This window comes from Dermacentor variabilis, chromosome 4 (genome assembly GCF_050947875.1).
Source record: "Dermacentor variabilis isolate Ectoservices chromosome 4, ASM5094787v1, whole genome shotgun sequence".
Lineage (NCBI taxonomy): Eukaryota > Metazoa > Arthropoda > Arachnida > Ixodida > Ixodidae > Dermacentor > Dermacentor variabilis.
This window is the reverse complement of record NC_134571.1, coordinates 195,876,914-195,901,994: the sequence shown is the minus strand read 5'-3', so window position 1 is coordinate 195,901,994 and position 25,081 is coordinate 195,876,914. Positions and strand designations below refer to the sequence as shown.

At 43.7% G+C, this 25,081-nt stretch overlaps 1 protein-coding gene across 1 annotated transcript; it reads left to right on the top strand.

Annotated features, from left to right (window-relative positions):
- Positions 1 to 508: 508 nt before the first annotated feature.
- Positions 509 to 1,556, top strand: LOC142578124 (uncharacterized). The gene has a single exon (XM_075687530.1). It carries the CDS (start codon positions 509 to 511, stop codon positions 1,466 to 1,468), a length of 960 nt encoding a protein of 319 aa, XP_075543645.1. The 3' UTR covers positions 1,469 to 1,556.
- The last annotated feature ends 23,525 nt before the right edge of the window (positions 1,557 to 25,081 follow it).

Sequence of the window (25,081 nt, the reverse complement as noted above, 5' to 3'; positions counted from 1 at the left end):
CTTGGATTCCTTTTGCGAGGCTATCGTCCTGCCTCTATCACCATGTTACGTCAGAGATCAACACTATGGCGGAAACGCCACATCATCAACCCTTGACGCGGTGTACATCGTGCCCCGACTTGGCTGGCCATTCTCATCACCTACGACACCAGTCAGCCGGATGTACTTAAGAGCGACGCTTTCATCGGGCCACTTCAGTGGGCTGGAAGGAGCGGCAGCCATGCAACCGCTTCAAAACCCGTTCTTGTTTGTTGTACAGATTCTGGCGTTCCTCGGCACATGGCAGCCCTTGGATTCCTTTTGCGAGGCTATCGTCCTGCCTCTATCACCATGTTACGTCAGAGATCAACACTATGGCGGAAACGCCACATCATCAACCCTTGACGCGGTGTACATCGTGCCCCGACTTGGCTGGCCATTCCCATCACCTACGACACCAGTCAGCCGGATGTACTTAAGAGCGACGCTTTCATCGGGCCACTTCAGTGGGCTGGAAGGAGCGGCAGCCATGCAACCGCTTCAAAACCCGTTCTTGTTTGTTGTACAGGTTGGTAAACACCCGTCGTTGCACGCTAAGCGATCCAGTAATATCTGTCTGCTGCTCTTCCCAGGCCCACTGGTGATTCTTTGTGATTTTTTTGAGTGTATATATGTTGTTATGTTGCTTATGTTAGCTGGGGATGTGGAACAGAACCCTGGTCCTCAAAAGGAGATTCTAGACGCCATTGCGGCCTTGTCGGCTAAAAGTGACGCACGCCATACCGAGGTAATAGGGATGCTATCAGAGGTCCGAGCTAATCAGCAAAAACTTGAGGAAAAAGTTTCCAGCTTAGCCAGTAGGCTCGCAACAGTTGAATCCCTGGTGGAATCATATGAAGCAAGTGAGAATGGTGTTGATCTACCGAGAGTAGTCGATGAAGCTGTGCGGGACCAAACTGCAGCAATAACTTCTCGGTTGGACGAGCTGGAAGACCGCTCTCGCCGTGACAACCTTATATTCTACGGGATTCCTGACGTGCCAGCTGAGAACTGGTCCGAATCTGAAACTAAAATTCGAAACTGCCTTACCAATTTGCTACAGATAACTTTAATAGATGAAGCCATTTCCCGCGCCCACAGGCTGGGTACCTATGCAGTAAATAAGCACCGGCCCATAATCGTAAAATTCTCGTCCTCAAAACTTAAGCAAAAGGTTTTCACTGAGCGAAAAAAATTCAAAGGCTCTGGCATTTCTGTTAGCGAAGACTTCTGCCGCGGCACACGCTTGTCACAGAAAAAATTGATTGAATTCGGAAAGGCTAGCGGACAGAAATATGTGTTACGGCTTAACCGTCTACAAATCGACAAAAAAACTTACGTTTACTGTCCGGTAACTGATCGAGTCTGCGAAATCCACACAAACGAGCTTCGTTCGACAAATTCTGTCCCAAACGCACCTTCTGATGGCCCTAGCAATTCACAAACATAGCGGAGTCATGGTCCGGTGGCAAAAAATATTTCTCTTCTGTATTCAAATATTCGCAGCGTATGCAACAAGCGGGATGCTTTATCTTCTGTCGTCGACACGTGCAGTGCAGATATTGTCATCCTGACAGAGACATGGCTTTCTAGCAAAATTGAAGACCGTGAAATTTTGGAATGCCAGGGTGTTTACCGTTTCTATCGACATGATCGTGATGTGCAGTGTGGTGGCGGTGTACTTATCGGTGTTCGTGATTCGATTACCGCTGCTGCAATTGAGCTTGCGTCGCCATTAGAGCTAGTGTGCACGCGCGTAGGCTTCGAACGCAAAAATTTCATCATTTGCGTCGTTTACAGGCCCCCTTCCTCACCTAACACATTTTGTTCAGACCTTCACGATGCCTTAAATAGTTTAATTTTACGGTTCCCTTCCACGCCACTAATACTCCTTGGGGACTTTAAGTTTCTTGGCATTAACTGGCATACTGATCCCCCTTCAACCCAAGAGTGTTGTTCTGAATATTCCGAATTCATCAGCCTTTGCCTCGATTTTAACCTGCACCAGCTTGTCCTGAAGGCTACTCGATGTTCTGCACACTCGGCTAATATCCTAGATTTAATCCTTACTACATCCCCGGAATTTGTTTCGCCCCTAACTTACCTATCGGGTATTAGCGATCATTGTATAATCCAGTGTAATTTGATGTTAACCATCCCATCTGTTAATTCGTCGAAAGTTATACGTGATTACAAAAATGCTGATTTTGCCGCAATTAATAACGAACTAGAAACTTTCATCACTGACTACATTCCAAGTTTCCACACTCGATCGGTTGAAGAAAACTGGTCAATATTCAAAGAGAAAGCCAACTCCTTAATTAACCGGTACATCCCGCAAAAACGTATTTATTCTAATTCTCGCGCACCCTGGTTCAACTCGCGTCTTAAACGTTTACTGAACAAAAAGAAAAGGCTTTTCCGACGAGCAAAATTAACTGGCAATCATGATCGTTGGAATGCTTACACACTAGCACTGAGCGACTACAAGAATGCTGTAGCAGAGTCCAAAACAACATTTTATGAGCACACGTTGCCTTCTTTTTTGAAAGACAACCCACAGAAATTTTGGAGTGTGGTCAACGGTAAAAAATCTAGTGCCATTGAGCTGTGTGACCTTAACAACGAACCTGTCGATCGGAGTGTCTGTTGTGAAGTGTTGAATGACGCGTTCATCTCTGTATTTTCGGATTCTGTGCTGTGCGCAAGCGCTGTTTTTCCTGATGTGCATTATTTTCCAATGCTTCCTATTACCATTGACTTTGATGGCGTTGTAAAGTTGATACAGACCTCAAAAGTTTCTGCATGCAGTGGAGTAGATGGTATCAACACGAAATTTCTTAAGGGAACTATTACTTATTCATCTATAATTCTGAGCGAAATCTTTGCTCAGTCACTTCAAACCACCATCCTTCCGAATGATTGGAAGGCAGGGATGGTGATTCCCGTACATAAGTCTGGCAGTCGGTACTCCCCACTTAATTACAGACCTATATCCCTAACCAGCGTTCCCTGCAAATTAATGGAGCACATAATTTACTCACACCTGGTTTCATTTCTCAAGTCAAACCTATTTTTTACCCCCTACCAACATGGATTTAGAAAATACTATTCCTGCGAAACACAGCTTTTGTCATTCACTAATGATTTATTCCAGGCGATGGATGCTAACATTATTATTGACTGCATTTTTTTAGACTTCGCCAAAGCATTCGATACTGTTTCACACGAATTACTTTTAACCAAATTAAGTAACCTCAACATTGATCCTAACGTGCTTGCTTGGATCAAGTGTTTTTTGTCTAACCGTTCCCAATTTGTTTATGCTAACGAATACTTCTCTTCCACTGGTCGAGTAACCTCCGGTGTACCGCAAGGCTCGGTTCTAGGACCATTATTATTTCTAATTTATATTAATGACCTCCCAGACCAAATTAAATCATCAATTAAGTTATTCGCCGATGACTGTGTTCTCTATCGTGTCATTTCTAACTCTGGCGACTGCGATACTCTTCAATCAGACATTGGCATAGTAACATCATGGTGTGCTAGATCCCAAATGAAGCTCAATTCTAATAAATGTAAGGCGATGCGTGTGTCCCGTGTTGTAAGAAATACCACCCTTCCTACGTACAATATTAACAACATACCTGTAGAAAATGTATCATCATATAAATATCTTGGTATCTACATTACGCACAATCTTACATGGAATATTCATATAAATTACATTTACGGTAACGCTAATCGCATGCTTGGGTTTTTACGGCGTAATTTTTCATCGGCATCTGTAGCTGTCAAGTTATTTCTGTACAAATCCTTAGTGAGGCCTAAACTTGAATATGCATGCTCCATTTTCGACCCTTCTACTCTAAAGCTAAAGAACACCATCGAATCCATTCAAAACCGAGCTGCTCGTTTTATTCTTTCGAATTATTCTCGTCATGCAAGTGTCTCATCAATGAAACTAACCCTTGACTTGCCTAACCTAGAGTTACGTCGTAAATACTTTCGCCTATGCCTTTTTCACAAGATCTATTACTCTAACGAAACACTTAAGGATGAACTAATCTCCCCTCCATCATACATATCGTCACGCACGGATCATCGTTTTAAGGTTGAAGTCCCAACTTGTCGCACGAACGTTTATTTTGATTCCTTTATACCAAGAACGACGAATGACTGGAACCGCCTCCCTGCCTCCGTCACTGCCAGTTCTGACGCCACAAACTTCAAGAATATTGTTAACGAATATGTTTGTACTAATCACCACTCCTCTCTGTAATGCCTCCGGGCCTTGAGAGTATGACAATAAATAAATAAATAAATAAATAAATAGAAAATATGCATTTTTGTTTATACCAAGTTGGTTATGATAAATTAAGTAGAACATTTTTAGTCTTTCCCGGTGTCGTCCTACCTGTAGGGTCTCTAAATTGGCTGTTTTCAAAAGGGCTGATGGGGATTTTTCCCAACTATAACAATTATATATGAACCTGGCGCATTTGCGTTGGACATATTCAAGTTTGGTAATACAGTAAAATACCGCTTGAACGAACTTCATTTAAACGAAGTATTAGGTTGTACGAACTTTTTTTAAAACCCCCTCCGTCGCCATTGAACCCTATGCAAACGCCGTTCAGTTTAACGAAATTCAGCGCAGTGCGCATTTCACTTCTACGAACAGTTTCCGAGGCGCCATGCCATGTCTCCTTGGCCATACTGAGCACTTCAACTAGTATAAACCGCCCTTTTGGCCACGCTTTTTTACGTTGAGAACCGCGCCGATCACGCTCCATTACTGCGATGCCGCTTACCGCCGCCATTTAGCGGTTTAGCTTTGAACTGGATTGGCTACCTAAGCCGTAGCCAGCCGAAACCATTGCTGTTTTTTTCACGTTTGGTGCGTTTAGTTGGCTCCACAGCCATAGCTAGCCAGAGCCAGAGCTAGCCACAGCTTCAGCCGTACTAGGCGTATTCGTCCTGGCCTCAAGGAAGTGTGCGCGTGCTAGTTAACCATGAGCGGCAAAGGAAAGCGCTTGACACTCGACGAAAAACGGGACATTTTACCTAGGCTGGACTCCGAACAGCGTCAACTTGACATTGCAAAGGCATTTGGAATCCCTGCATCGTCACTGTCTACGATTAAGAGCCAGCGCCAAGCAATCGCGGCCGCATCGGAAAGTGCGCAGCTCGGCCCCTCCCGTAAAAGACTGTCCACTGCATATTTAATGAAAGTCGACGACGCTGTTGCCACATGGGTAAAGGATTTACAATCCAGGAACATTCAAGTTTCAGGACCCATGATTCAAGAGAAGGCCATGGAATTCGCCGCGATTTTCGACGTCAGTGGATTTGACGCAAGCAGTGGATGGCTGCATCGCTTTCGGACGCGCTACGGAATCGTATGGAAGCAAGTCTGCGGTGAAGCCAGCAGCGCGGACACCGCTGCTGCAAGCACATGACGGGAAGCAAAACTACGCGACGTCATCAGAGACTATAGCCCGGACGATTTATACAATGCGGACGAGACGGGGGTATTTTACCAACTGCTCCGGAACAAAATCATGTGCTACAAAGACGACACGTGCGAATGTGGAAAGCACTCGATAGTCAGGATCACAGAATTGTTTTGCTGTAACGCATCGGGTTCGCATAAGGTGAAACCTTTAATCATCGGTCGCTACGCCCGCCCAAGGTGCTTTAAAGGGCTTGCATCGCTCCCATGCGATTACACCCACAACTCAAAGGCTTGGATGTCGCGTGATGTGTTCGGAAAGTGGATCGTGGGCGTGAACGACGAGATGGTGAGAAAGAATCGCAAGATTTTGTTAATTTTGGACAATTGCTCAGCACACTTAGTGGACACACGTCTCAGTAACATCAGAGTCGAGTTTCTGCCGCCCAACTGCACGTCAATCCTGTAGCCTCTTCATCTAGGCATCATAAACAAAGTAAAAGTACACTAGAAGAAGCGGCTTGTGCAGCGCATTCTGGTAAATTTAAGAATGCAGAAGCCTGACGCGGTTAATGTGCGGCAGGCAGCAGAAATGCTCACAGGAACTTGGTGGAGTGTGAAACCAGCAACGATAGTGAATTGCAGTCAAAAGGGAGGTCTGCATGCAGCAAACTGGACTGCTGTGGACACCAGTCTCGAAGCAGAGCACCATGGCACTGATGAAGAGAACAGTGAGCCAGGTGGCTGGCCGGAATTGTCAGAAAGGCTAGGTGCAGATAGCCCTTTGTCTCTTGAGGAGTATGCCGCCTGTGACACCATGTTGGAGACATGCGCTGCACTCACTACGGGAGATATTGTAGCAAGTGCATTACCTGAAGAAGGCGAAGACAAGGAAGATTCTACCAGTGATGACGAAGCGCCAAATATATCTGCCAAAGAGGCACTAATCGCCCTGGAAGAAGTTAAAGCCTTTGCTGCCCAGCAGCCCGCTGTGCCAGAGAAGGTTCTCGAGTGCTTAGACACAGTGACTCAGTTCACAACTGCTGCAGTGCTAAGTGCTAAAGTGCAGCAGAAGATCACAGTGTTCTTTGCAAAGCGCTAATTAGAGGAACTTGAGCAGAGTGACAAATAAATGCGTTGATAAACAATTTGACCACCAGTTCTTGTGTTTTTACAAAACGCAACAAGATGTCGCAAGCATGCTTATTTCAGTTTAGTGAACTTTCACTTTAACCAACTTTTTCCTGGGGCCCCTTGAAGTTCGTTCAAGTGAAGTTTCACTGTATTGCACTTTGTGTATGGATGCCAAACCAATTTCTGCATATTCTAGAATTGATCTAATGAAAGTTTTGTACGCGAGCAGTCTAATTTCTGTAGAGGATTTACTAAGGGTTCTTTTTAAATATCCAACTTCTTTCATTGGCTTATGTACAGTGTACGTTATGTGGTCATTTCATTTCAGATCTGATGTAATCGCGAGCAAGCGCCCGCTGTCGCTCGATCCATGCCAACTGTTCGGCATCCATGGCGGGAAAGAGCGGCTCTTTGTTCGCAGGGTCTATTCAGAGAGGCTGTGGCTTTTGACTAGTTTCCGTATCAGCCAGGGTTCGTGACGCCCAACGATATTGGACCGACAACATCCCGGGCCCCTAAAGTGCTCCGCAATGAATATGTAACTGCCATGTAGCTGGAGAGAAACACGGTAATGTTGTTTACCGCCGCTTGGAGATACTCAGATGAATTCTTTGCATTCCGCCTAATTCCATGATTAGTCTTAATTATTAAACTAATCCAATATTATAATTACCGGAAAAGTGTCAGTGAGAAAATTGTTGAGCAACATGAAAATCTTCCGACAGAGCCTTCTGTTGCTGAAGACGTGCTACATGAAAGTGTTCTTCCGAACGCGAAAGAAGCCCGCGAACACACGCCAGGTTGCCACGCGACTGGCCGCTCGAGGCAATTTGCGTGTGTTCGCGGGCTTACTAATACACGCAAGGTGCCTAAAATACACGCGTGCCGAATGGAGCAACTTTTTCAGCGCAGAAGTAGCAGCGTGCCAAAGCGATAAGCTTTTTTATTTGATATTTAGCACATTTGTTTACAGGAGTGTTAGGTTATCCGAGCAATCTTTATAAATCGTTCTTCATGCTCTTCAGTTTCTAAGGCTTTTTGATTAGATATAGACAGGTAACGAATAATTGCATTTTTTCCCCCATAAGGCGGGTTACCTTATACTGCGCCTTGCTGGCACACGACAATATCGTTACTAGGAGGAACCCACGCGTGTGTGGTTCTGAGCGCGAGCGCTCTTTCGCGTTCGAAGAAACGCGGTTTGACTCGGTTCTTGGAGGGAACGGGGCTGCTTTTATTTGTAGGATGTGTGTGTGTTAGGGTCGCGGCTAGACCGTCTATAGCAAGAGAAGAATAAGCTAGCTAAGTGGGTTCGAAAGCTAGGAAAGAAACTCTAGAGCGAACAAAAGCAGAGGAAGGAGGTCGAAGCTAGCCAACGTATAAATTAAGCTGAGCGCCGCCATTCTCTATAGCGAATAGTGAACCCTTCGATGAGATCACGGCGAAAGGGGCTGCCAACCAAGCGAGAGCTGGTAAGTAAGCCGAAATCTCCACGTCGGAAAGCAGTGGCAAAGAGGTCAGTGACGGTCACGAAGGGGCTACTACTGACTTGCCGGCCGTGGAAGGAAACAAAACGAAGAGTGAGGATGAGGCAGGTGGGGAGTGCATAGCGACCCTAAGTGCAACTGTCGGAGACGAGCAGGAGGAAAAGCGCGGACTTGGTTTCGTCGGCGATTCAAACGTGCGTAAAGTAGAACAGGTTGTATTAGGGACGGTATAGGAGCAGGCGAGCGATTGCAGATTAGCGCGCTTCCCGGTAAACCGACTATAGGCAGGTGATAGCGAAAGCCGAGGAACGCATGTGGGTCAAAATCAAGGAAAGGCATCTAGTGGTGATAATGGGCAGAGTGATCGACCTACTGCAAGGACGACGGCCAGAGGTCGCGAAGCTAATAGCTGAAGGGGCCACCGACCTGCGAACATTCAATCATTAAACTTCAACAACTGTGATTTAGAAAGGGTTAACGAGACGAAATTTTTAGCAGTCTACCTCGACAGTCCAATAAAGTGGCATAAACATATCCATGAAAGTACACTAACTACGTATGAGAAAATCCGAATATATAAATTACGTTACATTTTTTGCTCTAACACACTTCGTACGCTTCATGTCAGAGATACATAGTCGCATATTATGCTATTACCATATACGGACTCACTTACCCCACCACTTTATTTCCAATTATTGCAGCACAAGATACAGCGCTTCGTGCTATTCTCGTCCTAAATAGATCAGACTCAATCACATTCGCGTACCCATTACTTAGTATACTACCTGTGAAACACTGCATTGATTACCACGTTATCATTCTGCTTTACAAGATCACGCACAAAATTATACTATGTCCTTCTGTAAAATTGTCAAAATACCACATACCCATTAGGATCAGGCACCGCGAAAACGCCAACCATTCCAAAATATCGCACTAATTATGGAACATTCACATTCATGGTTGCCGCATCGCAGCTCTGGTATATATTACCAACATATCTAACTGTACAACAGCCGTTTATCATCTACAAAACTAATCTTCGCTCTCTTATGCTCACGTTACTTGCTCAATGAGTATATATCATATTTGTACTGCCTCAAATAGTGTTTTTTTTCCTCCCGGGCTGTAGCGCTTATATAACAGCATATAACATAGGGTTCACAACTCCTACGAGAGTTATAGGGCCACACCTTCGTACCATACCCAATCTACTTACCTTCATGTGATTAATAAAGAACTTGAACTTCAACATGAGGCACAATTCGCAGTGTGCACGGTGCCAGAGTTTGCAAGGCGTGGATGTGCAAATGAAATGGCAGTGCTTGCAGTAAACAGGAAAATTTGGGCATTCAATCTTACGGTCATTGATATCAACCTAGAAGTGCACTGTGCAGGCCGCGAGTGTGGTTTTGTTCGTGACGGGATAAATCTTAGCGAAAATGTAGCTGCACAGGTTGGCCATCGATTCGCAGCGCGGGCTTTCTTTTAAACGGACCTCAGGCAATCAGGGAGGAATAGTAAGTATTGAATGCAGCGACACACCAGTAAAGGGCAGAATTAGACAACCAAGAGTTAGGAAAAGATGCACAGAGGGTAAGAATTGAGAAGGTCTAATTCGTTACATAGGCATGAAGGTAGTAGCAAGCAGGAATAATGGCTGGAAATTCAAACGCAGTTGAATAATTAAGCAATTATCGTGTACGCCTTGACTGAAACACATCTACGGGATTTCGAGCATCCACCTGTTGTTGACAATTTCTTATAGCAGGACTGCAACACAATGACTCAGTCAAGGAAAGTCGAAGGCGTAGCCATGCTAATTAGGCGAGGTCTGAAGTGGCAAAGGGTCCCTTCTTTTTTTTTTGTCAGCCGGCGTGTCAGACGCCCTTGACACGCCGGCTAACGCGCGTGTGTTGGCAGACCGGGGTGGGGGGCCTGGTTTTGACCTTGTACTCAGCGTTTCTTTACTCTCCATTCGACACGCTAACAAATTTTCCCTCGTTTCCGCGTCATCCCGCCTCACACCCTCTCCCCTTTAGAAGAACCCCACCTATATATGCTGTGGTGAGGAAAGCATATGTCGCCTTGAAGAAGACAAGTCCACTTGTCGAAACGTTGGCTCCTGCATTCACCTTGTTCACGTTTTGCTCAAAGGGTAAAAGAGACATGTAAGGAGCATTTATGAATTAGCGGCACATGGCAAGGCAAAAAGACGTGGCTTGTAGTAGCTTACCTATGGACAGGCAGTGATAGAAGAGATAAAAATGAATGAATGAATGAATGAATGAATGAACATGTGGTGTTTATTGGAGCAAGGGCCAGGTATGGCCAAAGAGAGCCATGCCCGTGGTAATGAGTTCTCAGTTTTGTTCTGAATTCTATGAAGTTGATGTGACGTGGCTGGATTGGGAAGAATTGGGGATAAAAGTTAATGGAGAATACCTTAGTCACTTGCGATTCGCTGATGATATTGCCTTGCTTAGTAACTGCATGCTCACTGCCTGGAGGGGCAAAGCAGAAGAGTGTGTCTGAAAATTAATCTGCAGAAAACTAAAGTAATGTTTAACAGTCTCAGAAGAGAACAGCAATTTAGAATAGGTAGCGAGGCACTGGAAGTGGTAAGGGAATACATCTACTTAGGGCAGGTAGTGACGGCGGATCCGGATCATGAGACGGAAATAATAAGATGAATAAGAATGGGCTGGGGTGCGTTTGGAAGGCATTCTCAGATCATGAACAGCAGGTTGCCATTATCCCTCAAGAGAAAAGTGTATACTAGCTGTGTCTTACCAGTACTCACCTACGGGGCAGAAGCCTGGAGGCTTACGAAAAGGGTTCTACTTAAATTGAGGACGACGCAACCAGCTTTGGAAAGAAGAATGATTGGTGTAACGTTAAGGGATAAGAAAAGAGCAGAATTGGGTGAGGGAACAAACGCGAGTTAATGACATCTTAGTTGAAATCAAGAAAAAGGAATGGGGGCATGGGCAGCACATGTAATGAGGAGGGAAGATAATCAATGGTCATTAAGGGTTACGGAATGGTTTCCAAGGGAAGGGAAGCGTAGCAGGGGGCGGCAGAAAGTTAGGTGGGCAGATGAGCTTAAGAAATTTGCAGGGACGACATGGCCACAATTAGTACATGACCATGTACTCATTGGAGAGGCCTTTGCCCTGCAGTGGGCGTAACCAGGCTGATGATGATAATGATGATGATGATGTGACGTGGCTGTAAAGGGGCCATAAAAATGGTGGCTCTAAGTGCGTAAAATCTATCTGTAATAAGGTTATCGCGATGACATATGACGTATCCGATGAGCTTTAAGATGCATTGCAAAATAATGATACGATGTACATATTATGTCAGATTCTGGAATTGGCCAGAGCACTACTGCCTCGTTAGAGCCCTTGAAACACAAGGGCCTGGAGGCATGCGCTATATAAAACAATTATGACAGCGGCGTCCTCTGGAAAGAGGACGCGCTACGAAATTAAAAGACTTATAACATGTAGGATATCATCAATAAAGAAACAGAGAACTTCTTTGGTTTAAAGAGCGGTTCTTGGCCAAGAAACACAGCCGGATGAAGAGGGAAACAATAGTGGTATGCAAGAGGAAAATGTTTCTTTCTCTCAGCTTCGACCTCCCGACACTCCAGGAGGACGTGAAGGACGGTCTGCCACTCACCACGTCTACCACAAGTTGGAGCTTCATTTCCAGTAAGTAGAAAATTATGAGTGCCAAAAGTGTGTCCTATTTTGAGACGACAGTATAGGACATCTGTTCGCCGTGATGTTGTTGCGGAGGGCCAGAAACCTAACTGTGGCTTTATGACGTGCAGCTTATTATTTGTTTCGGCGTCGCACATGTATTGCCAGTGGTTTCGAAGTTTCTTTCGTAACAAAGGCTTGCGATCTGCTATCGGGACAGCAGTGGTAGGATTAACAGCATGCGATGCAACCTGGTCCGCCAGAACGTTACCCTCGATGCCTCTGTGGCCAGGCAACCAGCATATAATGATATGCTGATAAGATAGATAAGCTTTACACAGGTAGGAATATAGCTCAGTAAGGACTGGATTTTTGCGCTTACAGAGTGACATCAAAGCCTTCACGACGCTTAGGGAGTCTGTATATATTAACTGCTTTTCGGAGTTGTGATTTCCTTGTATACATCATAGCCGACAATATTGAGGAGGCTTCGGCCGTAAAGGTCCTTGTTTCCGGTGCAGTACATCGGATTCCGAGTAGGACGGACCGACGGCTGCATAGGACACCCTGCATGTGACTTGGAAGCGTCTGTGTAGAACTCTGTGCACAAGTGCTTGTACTGAAGTTCTAGAAAATCTATTCAGATTTCGACATACATGCGTGCTTTGTAACTTCTAGAAAGGATATGTCACGTTCTGCCACCTGCCGTTTCCAAGAAGGTAAGAGCTTGGTTGGATGCACTAAGCAGTGCTCGAGGAGTGGGACATGCATTTCATCACTAAGCTTCCTCACACGAAGCGAGAAAGGTTGTTTTACAGAGGGACGATTACGGAAAAGTGTAGCACACGTCATATTGGTAACGCTACTAAAACGTGGATGTTCTTGATAAGAGTGTATTCTGAGAAAATACGTAAGGCTGATGTATGTTCTCGGCAAGTGGATGGACCACTCATTTGATTCTGCGTGCATGCTTTCAATCGGGCTTGTCCTGAACGCGTAAGTGGCTAAGCGGACACCTAGATGGTGGACAGGACCTCGCATCTTTAGCCCGCTCGGGGCGGCACCACAATGGCTTCTTTCCATGCGGTCGGAAGGTATCCGACAGCCCAAATAGTGTTGAAAAGTGCGAGTAGTGTAAGTTGTGTGTCAGTGTGTATGTTTTTGATCATTTGATACATGACCCTGTCAGATCCCGCAGCAGAGCTCTTGCACGCGATCAAGGCAGCTCTCAACTCGGCAATACTAAAAGGACGGTTATACGGTTCATTCTGTCGACATTTACGTATTAATGGCTTACATTCTTCTTTTTGTTTATATTTGAGAAAGGATTGTGAATAATGAAATGAGCTTGGCACCCTCTCAATGTGCGCCGCAAGGAAGTCTGCCTGGTCTTGCAAAACATTTGCAAAAAACACAAAGGCGCACCAACAATATTCTAGAACGATGTAAGAGCACTCAGAGAACCAACTAAAAAATTTGCAGACAGCTATAAGGTATGACGACGGTAATATCTTCGAACAATGCGCTGCGGTACATCAGAGGCGTTATTAGCGATAACTTCGGAACAAAAGAAAGCGTAGTTCAGTCCGAAATAGATCTAGCTTCAACGGAGAAGCCTGTGAGAATAAAATTTAACATAGGACTCTTTTATTGGAAAAAAGCAGAAGAAGAGGACCCTGATAACACCGCCGCAAGACTCGATGGAATCCCAATACATTTAATCAAGAACCACTGTCCAAAGAGCAAGACACTGCTTAGTAATTACACCGAATAATTGAGTGATTAAAACGAAGAAAATTCCAGTTGGATGGCGTGAAAGCAAAGTGAACCTCATTTACAAAGGCAAAGGTAATAAGAATAGGACGAGGTCATAGAGGCCAATTACCGTGATGTCAGTGCTTTATAAAATCGTAATGCACGCCATAAAATTAGAAGCATCGAAATGGCCGGAAGCCAGTGATGTACGTGGGGAGACTACAGAATGGGTTCAGACCAGCCAGACGCTTAATATATGTTTTTGTTGTAACTCACTGCATAGAGATTTCAGTAGCTTAGAATATACATTTACGAATAGCGTTTATAGATATTAGGACGCCTACAATAACGTAGCGAGGAAGCTGTTTTGGGATATTCTCAAGCAGGAAGGCCTAGATGACGATTTTGCGGACTTACTTTGATAGTCTACATTGCTGCACATGAACTGAGAGCACACATTCGACACCTGACTCGGATTCCTCCACACCATCTTGTTTGCGTGCCAGCAAGGAAGCTACGTTCAACATTTGTCAAAAGTATTGTGAGACATGAGTCCTACTTGCCATCACAATTCACGCCTGCTAAACGATTATGAGACCCGTTGGGGTGTTTGCACAAACCGCAAGTGCAATTGACAATTTCGGGCCTCATAAAGAAAGCTGGAGAGTCATTGCAAGCTTTGAAGCAAGCAATTTTGGAGCCCATTGAAACCGTCCACAGAGTACGGCAACATGTCTTCGCAGATAGTTCGGTAAAACTGATCTACTGCTGCAGTCACCACCCCGACAAGGTCCGAAGAAATCAAGTTAAAATTTAATGTGTTACAACCTCGACTGGTAAAAATTTGCGGCACTCCATGCTACACTTGATTTCATTAATCAGGAACCACCGCAACAATGGACAGTCTTTAGTGATTCTAAGGCAACCCCACAGTGCATAGAAAGCCCACTGCACCAGGGCCCCTAGTGAACAACTGGCCTGAGAAATTCAACAGATACACTCTAAGAAAGTTTACACTCTTGAATTGCATTTTTTCCAAAACCAATAATCGGCATATGTATTGCCCGCATTTTCTTTCTTTAACGCTGCCAGACCGGTACTTCCTAGTCATGAACGTCATCAGCTTGACATAGCATTCTCGACAGGAAAGTTAAATTATAGGGTTTTACGTGCCAAAACCACTTTCTGATTATGAGGCACGCCGTAGTGGGGGACTCCGGAAATTTCGACCACCTGGGGTTCTTTAACGTGCACCTAAATCTAAGTACACGGGTGTTTTCGCATTTCGCCCCCATCGAAATGCGGCCGCCGTGGCCGGGATTCGATCCCGCGACCTCGTGCTCAGCAGCCTAACACCATAGCCACTGAGCAACCACGGCGGGTTCGACAAGAAAGTTGCGAGCGCTGAGTTTTCAAGAGAGGAAACGCAAGCAAGGCAGACGACGGGAATTGTCTGTTGACAAGATAAACCCCAAAGGGTGTAATCTTTTTTTAGAGTGTATAGCGTCGCCGCCCTGACAAAGGACACATCATATTGTATATCATATGGACACATCATCATCATATAGCTCTTGGCCTATGTTACAATCATACGTCCTATCTTAGAATATGCGAACGTGGCGTGGTTTGCCTTTGCCCAAAATCAAATCACCACTCTTGAGGCTGTCCAGCGAAAAGCCGCGCGGTGTATCTGTAACCGATTTCGGCGCACCGACTCGCCTACTCAGATGCTATCCGAAATCGGCCTTCACACACTAAGCAGTCGTGCGATGCTGTACCGACTCAAATTTTTGTATCTCATCCTGCATAATAAGGTACATGTGGATTCTAACACATATATTTCCTATAACACATCCAGAGAAACCCGTGACAAGCATCACCTAACACTCCAAGAATATTCTTGCACTAACAATACATTCAACTTTTGGTTCTTCCCGCGAGCAGTTCGCGATTGGAATGCTTTAGCCCAGACGTTAGTCACACAGCCTACTGTTGAAAAATTTGTTGAAATCGTTGGCGCAACAGTACTGTCAATCACTACTAAATGATGTTATCAACATTGTCTTTATCATTGTATTAATTACCAAATGTTTTTGGAAATGTGTGATGTGAAATGATGTATGGTGCTATCAATTGTATAACCATATGCTTATCCTTCTTCCTTTTTGTCGCTTTGCAAAACATCATATGTAATTGAAATAAGCTCCTTGTGCGTTATGTTTTTGCCATACTTATTGCTGTTAACATAGGTCCATGAAACTCTACTCTTGCCAAGTGCCCTTTTGTATTCTTATGTAAATGCCTGTACTACTATGTCTACAGACCCTTCTAACCCACTCCTGTAAAAATCCCTGATGGGATTGACAGTATCGCAAAATAAATAAATAAATAAATAAATAAAATTATTTCAATGGCTTCCCGAACATTGCAGTATCAGCGGGAAGGACCACGCCGACGAAGCCGCCCGAACTATACATGAAACAAGTCAATGTGTCTTGATTACGCTTTCACGAACAGACAATGCGGCTGGGCTGCGATCGATGTCCCATGAAGATACTTTGCCCCTCTGGGATTCGAACGTTTTCACCATGTGCGGCTTGCGTTTGTTGTCTCCGGATATCCGGATCTGCCACCTCGGTTACCACGACGTGAACAGGCAATGATGTACCCTCTGTGGCCAGGCATTGCATTTACGAAATCATATGCCTTCCCTATTGGAATGGTCAACAGCCCCACGTGCGATACATTAAGCAGCGATGAGACGCTCGAACACGTTATCTGTGTCTGCCCGCGATATAGCCCCCAGAGACGAGCGATGCGCAATGTGCTGGACGAATATGACAATCGTCGTCTATCAGAAGTAAAAGCTTTAGGTCAGTGCTCCCAAAGAACAACCGCGCTGAACGCCTTATTCGCGTTGCAAAGGTTCCTGCCTTCTACAGACCTTCATGATAGACATTAAGAAAGCCGCCTGCTACCGCTCTGTAAGGCACGCCATTTGTTTGTGCACGTCTATCTCTATCTCTCGCTCCCCCTTCCACTCTCTTTCTCTTTTTATCCTCCTACTCCTTACCCCCGTGCAGGGTAGCCAACCGGAACTACCTCTGGTTAACCTCGCTGCCTGTCTATACTCTTAATCAAATGTAAACCCTTTGGATCGCATCTTGACACACAACAATAATCGTCGTCTGTCTTGGTTGTATTTCCGTTCTTGAAAACGCTGCGCTCGCTATTTTCCTGTTGAGAATGCTCTGTCATGCTGATAAGGCGCATACCGTTCCTGGCTTGGAAGTACTGGACTCGCAGCGTTAAAGAAAGAAAATGCGGACAAGACAGGTGTCAATTATTATTGTGTGGCAAAAAGGTGTAATTTTGTTTAACAGTGTATGCACTATTTCTCTCTGCCTCGCGCAGCTGCGGAAGAAGATATACAGAGATAACCGAGGAAAAATTGTGTGAGGAGGCCGAAACTGTATTAGGGGGAGGCGATGAAAGTTCACGAAGGACTGAAGCAAGGATACCCTCCATTGTTGTTCACGCTTTATGTTAAGGGCATAGAAAGATAATTGGACGACAGTCAATTTGGATATGATTTATCATGCACGCGTAATGGACAAATCGTGCAAGAGAATGTCCCCGCACTGATGAATGCGGACGATATAGTGCTACTAGCGGACAATGCAAAAAATTTACAGACGCTGGCCAATATGTGTAGCAACGTAGCGACAAATCTAGGCCTTAAATTCCGCACAGAGAAATCGGAAATTATGATCTTTAATGAACTACGCGGCGTCAATGCAACAGAAAGTATTACCAATAGTCAAAGAATATAAATACCGCGGCGTATAAATAAGCGAAGGAAAGGCTTACTCAAGCACCCACCAGGATAATCTGTGAATAAAAGGGAAGCGGAATGCAGCAATAATGAAACATAATGCACTTTGGGGCCACAATAAGTAGGAAGTGGTCTGTGAAATCTGCAAAGGAGCCACGGTGCCAGAACGGACTTCACTAAATATTATTGTGTGACTAAAATACGATATATTGTCGGGGTTGCAAGTTAACCAAAAATCGGTGGGTCGGTTGGCTTTGGGAGCTCACCGCAAAATCAAAAATGAAGCAGTGGAAGGGGACATAGGTTTGGCCTAGTTTGAAGTCAGACAAGCGCCGAGCAAAATTAGTTTTGAAGAAAGACTCATGAACATGAATCAAAATAAATGGGCGGCTAGAGTGCGCGAGTATCTGTGCCTAAAAAGTTTGTACACAGATTGGAGGAAGATGTCAAGAAAGTTGGCAACCGAGCACAGGGTAATTGGAAGAGTACATAAACAACCATGAGTAACAAGAACGAAAGGGAAACAGATACAGCGAATTGGATGCATAGAATAGAAACCAAAAAGACCATAGAGATCTGCAAGAACAAAAAGAATTACAAGGAAAATTTGTACGATAACACGAAAGGAAGTGCCTTACTATTTGAGGCTCTAGGTAATTGTGTAAGGACAAAATCATACCGGCGCAAATATTCGCAAATAGATGAGGCATGTGTATGCTGTAACGAAAACCTGGAGACCACTCAGCACATCTTAATGGAATGCAACGATATTCACCCAAAAAGACAAGTACGTTACAGAAAACTTACAGAAGCGGTTGGATTTAAAGTAAAAGAAAGTATCAACCGGTCAGCAGTCGAGAAAATCAAGAGACATCTAGAGTATTGGTGAAGAAAAACAGACCAGATCCCCTACAGGCATAGGCAGTGATACATGGCAGGCAGATATAAATAGTTCTATAAATAATGCTAGAAGGAAAAAAAATGATAGAATACTTGAGCAACTCAAGCAGGCTTGTTGGTCCCCGCCCCGTGCCAAAGCGGATGCCAATAAATCATATCGATTACCGTACGTGCGTCTGAGCAGCGACAAGCGGTAGACGCTCCTCTAATATCCCTTACAAAAATTTTAATAGAAAGTCCATAGACAGTCAATAGACATTTGTCTATGAAGTCTATAGACTGTCTATAGACATTTCTTTAGACTAGTCTATAGACAGTCTATAGACTTATGGCCATACACTTTTTATAGACTAGTCTATAAAAAGTCTGAGTCTATAGACTGTCTATAGACATTTCTTTAGACTAGTCCATAGACAGTCTATAGACTTATGGCCATACACTTTTTATAGACTAGTCTATAAAAAGTCTGAGTCTATAGACTGTCTATACACAGTCTATAGACAGTCTATAGACTTATGGCCATACTTTTTATAGACTAGTCTATAAAAAGTCTGAGTCTATAGGTTGTCTATAGACTGTCTATAGACTTATGGCCATACACTTTTTATAGACTAGTCTATAAGAAGTCTGAGTCTATAGACTGTCTATAGACGGTCTATAGACTTATGGCCATACACTTTTTATAGACTAGTCTATAAAAAGTCTGAGTCTATAGACTGTCTATACACTGCCTATAGACAGCCTAGAGACTTATGGCCATACACTTTTTATAGACTAGTGTATAAGAAGTCTGAGTCTATAGACTGTCTATAGACTGTCTATGGACAAGTGTATAGGCTTACAGTTCTACTTTTGTAGACTGAAGTCTATAGAATGTCTACAGATGAGATTCGTCCGTAGACATTTTATACACTTCAGTCTACAAAAGTAGAACTATATATACAGTTCTACTTTTGTAGACTGAAGTCTATGGAATGTCTATATACAAATGTATATAGATAGTCTATAGACATTCTGTAGACTTCAGTCTACAAAAACAGAACTTTATAGTGCGATACACTTTCTTTCTATGACATTCTGCAGACATTTGTTAACAAATATGATTTTTTTTTAATCTATAGGCACTCTATATACACAGACATCTTATAGACAAGTCTACAAAGAGTGTATAAGGCCATAACTCAATAGCGGCTATCTACAAGTTAGTTTACATTTTTGTTTACATGCGGTAGCAAAAAGTTTTGAATGTATTTATGCATGTGCACCTGATCTTTTTCATCTGCACTTATGCATTACCGTTAGTAGATTAATAATGCTACTGAACCAGCTGTACTTTCATATATGTTGCATAAACAGAAAGAATTTATATAGTGCTGAATCATGCAGTGCGAAAAATAAAACAAATGCACCAGCAATGCATTCACCGTTTTTATTGCTCGATATAATAGATGAATTCCTTAAATTCATGTCGTATGCTGTTATGGAAACAGATTAAATATTTACACTACTCCTTGGCAAGCATGGTCGCCAGGCTGGCCTTGACCTTTGTGCCATTAGTCCCAAAGGTGCTGCAGGTGTATGCTGCAAATAAGTAGATGCAGCAATATGAGGCAAAAATAACAGGTGTATATTCTTTGTGTGTTCATTAAGCAGCTTAATATATTTGCTCAAACCATCTAAGTCAATACTTAATGCGGTTTAACTATGACTAATGGCTGCTTGTCAATACAAATCAGCACCTTTATACAATGTTTTATTGCATGGTATGGTGAACAATTAAACAGTCACAACTGCTGCTCGTGCCAGCAACAGTATGTTCCCTTTTATGACAAGTTCATATATGATGCATTATTGTACTTATCCCAAATGGTCTCTATATTTATTGCTGAAACGTTACCCAGTTGGGCTGTCTGTACATTTTTTTTGGCTGGTAGTTAAGTATGCCCGTGCAGAGGGATATTTTCAGAAGACGTGACTGGAATATTCACAGTATCATGCCTAAGATTGTAATTTATTTTGCTTAATACACATTTAAATGTCTTTCTCATACTTTTAAATGAATGGGTGATTGGCCATAACTTCAACGGAAGGCAGATGGGCTGATTGTATCGATATGGTCACTTAATTTGTTACAGGTAATGAGGCCTCTTGGGCGTGCTAACAGGTTTCCAAGTTAGGTATACCACATGAGCACCCGAAATACCACACGAGCGCTTTGTGTCATGGCACGACAGATATGCACCTCCTAGGAGACAGAACTGATAGTATAGTTCGAATGAATTCTATTACAGTAAATTATTTAAGGTGCTTTGAAAGATGAAAATTTTGTCTAGGCTATCGAGGTTCAGGACGTTTAGTTAACGCAAAAAAAACACATATTGAGTAAGAAATGCCTTGTCAGTAAGCTTGACTTTCTTTTATTTTTCAATAAATTGAACCAATTTCCTTCAATTTTTATCGGGTGAAACGTTTTAAAAATATATTTAACTCAGAGATTCTCTGGAAACTTTGTATAACGTATAGCAAGACAGCATACCTATGTGGCCATTTTAAAATTTCCCGATCTTTTTCCAAGCCTTCCCTGGCTGTTTTCATGAAAATTTTCTGGCAATCTATGACGCCTGCAGCTTAAGTGTAATAAAAAAAATATTGTGGTTTAATGCTTGCCAAGTACTGCCAGTCCATAATATTTAGATAAAACGAATAACACGTCAGTCACTTGACATGCAGTATTAGATTCAACTGACTTGAATCCCTTGATTAATAAAGCTGACAAGGGCTTCGGCAAGTTCGTAATTGATGGCCACACGAGTACAGCACGGAAGACACAGAGACACACGTAAAGCAAATGCAACAATGTGAGGAAAAACTATACAATGAGTTATACAATTAGTTATTTTTACGGTTCAATAGTAGTTTTCAATATAATTTGCTCTCATCACTTATGCCTCTAGTTAACTTTGTTTACCTCTGACTAAAGACTACATGGCAATATTAATCAGTACCATTATGATGTTTCGTTATACTACAGTATGATAAGCAGTTAGACAACCGTAATGGTCGCCGGTGCCAGCAACGGTACGTTTCGTTTTAAGACAGGTTCATGTGACACACAGTGTACTTATAAAAATAAAAGAAATGCGAGAATCCCAAACGATTCCTATAATAATACTTGTTGAAACAAAGATACCCGGCTGGACTGTGCACATTTTTCAGGTGTTGATGCAATATGCCCGTGCCGAACGAACATGCTCAGCATAGTGACTGCAGTTATGAACAATCAAGTTAAAAATCGCAATTTATTTCCGCTTTGAACAGTCTGCAATATCTCTTTTCTCATTCTTCGATATGAATACATTTGCCATACTTTCGCTAGAATGCACATGAATGGGGACGTATTGATAAGGTTACTTACCCACTAAAACATGTTACGATCTCTTAGGTGTGTTGATAAGGGTAGAACAAATGTAATGGCCACTGAATTGTTCGAATAATCTTTGCGTTATCTACTTAGAAAAGACCACCAAATTGATAATCTGGATCTTTTTTCTTTTGTACAGCGCATATTGTATGCAGTCTGTCCAAGACGACGGCACTACATGCAACAGTAATGAAAACCGGAACACCTATTACGCACGACAATGGCTTCATACCATGCACGATTAGCACAATGCGAATCTGCGCCAGCAGCTGCCTTGTGATTAAGAGCACGTAAACTGCAGAACGCCGAAGCATCGGAAGCCGCTTAACGCTTTTCATATAGCTCGAAAGATAACTTCTGCTGCTAAATTGTTTAAAAAAGAGACAAAAAACAAATCTTCCAACTACCGTCAAACGCAATGCCTTCAGTTTGAAACGTGTAAAGGTATTCCCGGAGCGACTAATTTATTGTTCTCTAATTTTTTTCGGCTAAGTTGCGCAGCTGCAAGTGACTGAGCTTATCGCAGGTTTCATGCTCCAAAAGCGTTTGTGGTTGCATATAAATAGATTGGGTGAATCTAGAGATTTCTACTAGATATTTCTTCAAGTCTCGTGTTTTGCTTGCTGTAACTTCCCAAAATTATTTAGATTGGTTGCCAGGAACCTTAAAAATACTGCTACATTTAAACTATGCGAAAACGGCAGCGCACACGCTGCTGATGCATGCCCCGCAAACACGGCCTTTCATCCGAGTACGCTAGCAGTTATTCAACTATGCCTGTCTGTTTGAAAATTCTTGATGCTAACACAATTTCGAGATATATACGTAAAGCGTGTCACGAGAATTTCACTACACATACGGTGCAGCATTCATCGCGGCCGGATCAAGCGCCACTAAATGAGATCTACCACACTGGCTGCCCAACACACACAATCCGCTTAGTGGTAGCTCAGTATCAAGTTAAACATGGTGTAGTTCCTTTTTTACGCACCTAAGCTATAATGATAAAATCAACAAGCACGAGCGATCGCTCGCCGTAAAACATTCCGTATAGTAGAAGCGAGAACAAGAGCGCGTTATCAAACCATGTCAACGACAAACAGACACTATACGCGAGTCGCGACAAACCGACACTATACGCGAGTCGCCTGCGCTACATGCAGCCGGTTCGCGCTACGAAATGCGCTCACATAATCATGAGGTATTCACGCAAAACGTCTTTGATAAAGCTTACCATTCAGTGTAGTTGACGTGTGATGCCACAAAGAAGACACGCATACCCAGACACCAACGTTCAGGGAGACACCGCACACCGGCACAACCGTTTACGTGCCTGGCGCACTCGTTGAGACGGCGCACCGCCGCGCATGCGCAAGAGCTCCGAGCATGCGCAGGAGCTCCGCGCGGGAGGGCGTGCGCGCTCGGAGGGCGTGTGAGCGCCTTTTCCTCCTTCATTTTTTTCTTTGTCTCTTTCTCTCTCTCTGCGCGCCATGCGCGCCGGAACGTGTGGCTTTTCTTTTCCGTTATGCATTTTTTTCGTGGACGAAGGATATGCGCTGGCAGGTTGGATGACAAACGCTGTGGGCTATCGTATGAGACTGGAACGCTAACATGAATGCGCTGTTTGTAAAAGCCGTTACGGGGCCCTTCAGACGTTTTAGACGCATTATTGCCAGCGTCGATGAGTAATACAGCGTATTTGTAGCATATCTTCCAGCGTACCGCCAAATGTGATGCCCGCTCGTATGTTAGTGCTAATTTTCTGTTCCGATGATAGGTCAAAGCAATCAGTACAGCATTGAGGTACTCATATGCGTCGCTGCGCAGGCATACCGCTGGCGAAATACTGGGTGGGCTCAGAGAATTTGGCACCTATTTTAAGTGAATGAGAAACTTTGATGAGTTTATAGTGCAGGATATTAGGCAACAAAAGTCGCCCGATGTTAGTGACGCAGCCGAGATATGAAGACAATGTGAAAAGTATCCGAGAATCGGACGACACACAACGCGAACACCACATGCGCGACAGCGGTTCATGGCACATTCACAAAGTCCGCGTTGTCAGCTACAAAAATTACGAGTGTCTTTGCTGTTAGCTTGATGCCTGTTTCGAATCCACTTGTATCTGAAGCTGGCGTTCATAACATATATTTTAACAATTGGATCGGCGTTTTGCTTCCGTTATTCTACTGCCGCAAAAGTGATGCGACAACTGTGAAGACTGTCTTGGGATTGCCGAGAGCGACTACGTAGATCATATGTGGTCAACAAATGCGGAGGTATACACTATGTGTTTACTAAAGTCTACAAATAGGCTCTACAGCAATCTCAGCAGTATACAACTTTAGTGGCTTATATCAAATGCAGCTATGTATTATCCACCGGTACGTGCGCTTGGTTACAGCGTACACGGGTTGGGCCCAGATTAACGATGTTTGTCTAATGTTAATCTATAGACATGCAAGACCACGACAACTCAGAGGTGGTGAATTCACCACCTGGTCTGCGGGTTTTCGCCACTTATTCACCCCCTTTGACACATCTTCACCATCTGACCTTCACCACCTGGTCTTCGCGAAGTGTACGTCCGGGAAGCAGCCAGGTTTAGGGCCTTCGGGTGCCTGGAAGACCTTGGTGACTCGGACGGTGCCTGCTCCGCCGCGATCCTCGTTCGGTGCAGCTGCACCGAACGCAGACTAGCAGTCTGCACGGTTTGCCCGCCGCGCCGGGGTTGCGGTGCCGTCGTGCATGAACCAGTGCCATATCATCGCGTTCGCAGAGGGCGGGGGGTATGGGAACTCGGAATTACATATTATCGATTTTCTTCTATAGACATGCAATACACCAGGAGTAGAGAAAAGAATAGAAACCTTGTCGACTATTGTCCATAATATAGAGAGTCAACAGACAAAGTATGGACAAAAATAAATAGAAACTGTATCGGCTTTCGTCTACAGGTAGTCCATATAGAGGGGAAGTAGACAAAGAAGAAACAAACTCCTTATCGAATTTTTTCTATAGACCGCCGATAGACTGCGAGTAGACAAAAAGAAATAGAAATATTATCGACTTTCGTCTACAGAAAGTCTATATACAAAGTATATGGACAAAAATAAATAGACACTGTATCGACGTTCGTCTAAAAGTAGTCCATAGAGGGGAAATAGACAAAAAGAAACAAACACCTTTTCGACTTTTTCTATAGACCGTCTATAGACAGCGAGTAGACAAAAAGAAATAGAAACCTTATCGACTTTCGTCTATAGAAAGTCTATAGACAAAGTATGGACAAAAATAGATAGAGACTGTATCCACTTTCGTCTGTAGGTATTCTATAGAGGGAAAGCAGATAAAAAG

What these genes read in the sequence shown, in the direction of transcription:
- LOC142578124 (XM_075687530.1), top strand. Translation starts at nt 509, where the DNA reads ATGCAACCGCTTCAAAACCCGTTCTTGTTTGTTGTACAGGTTGGTAAA.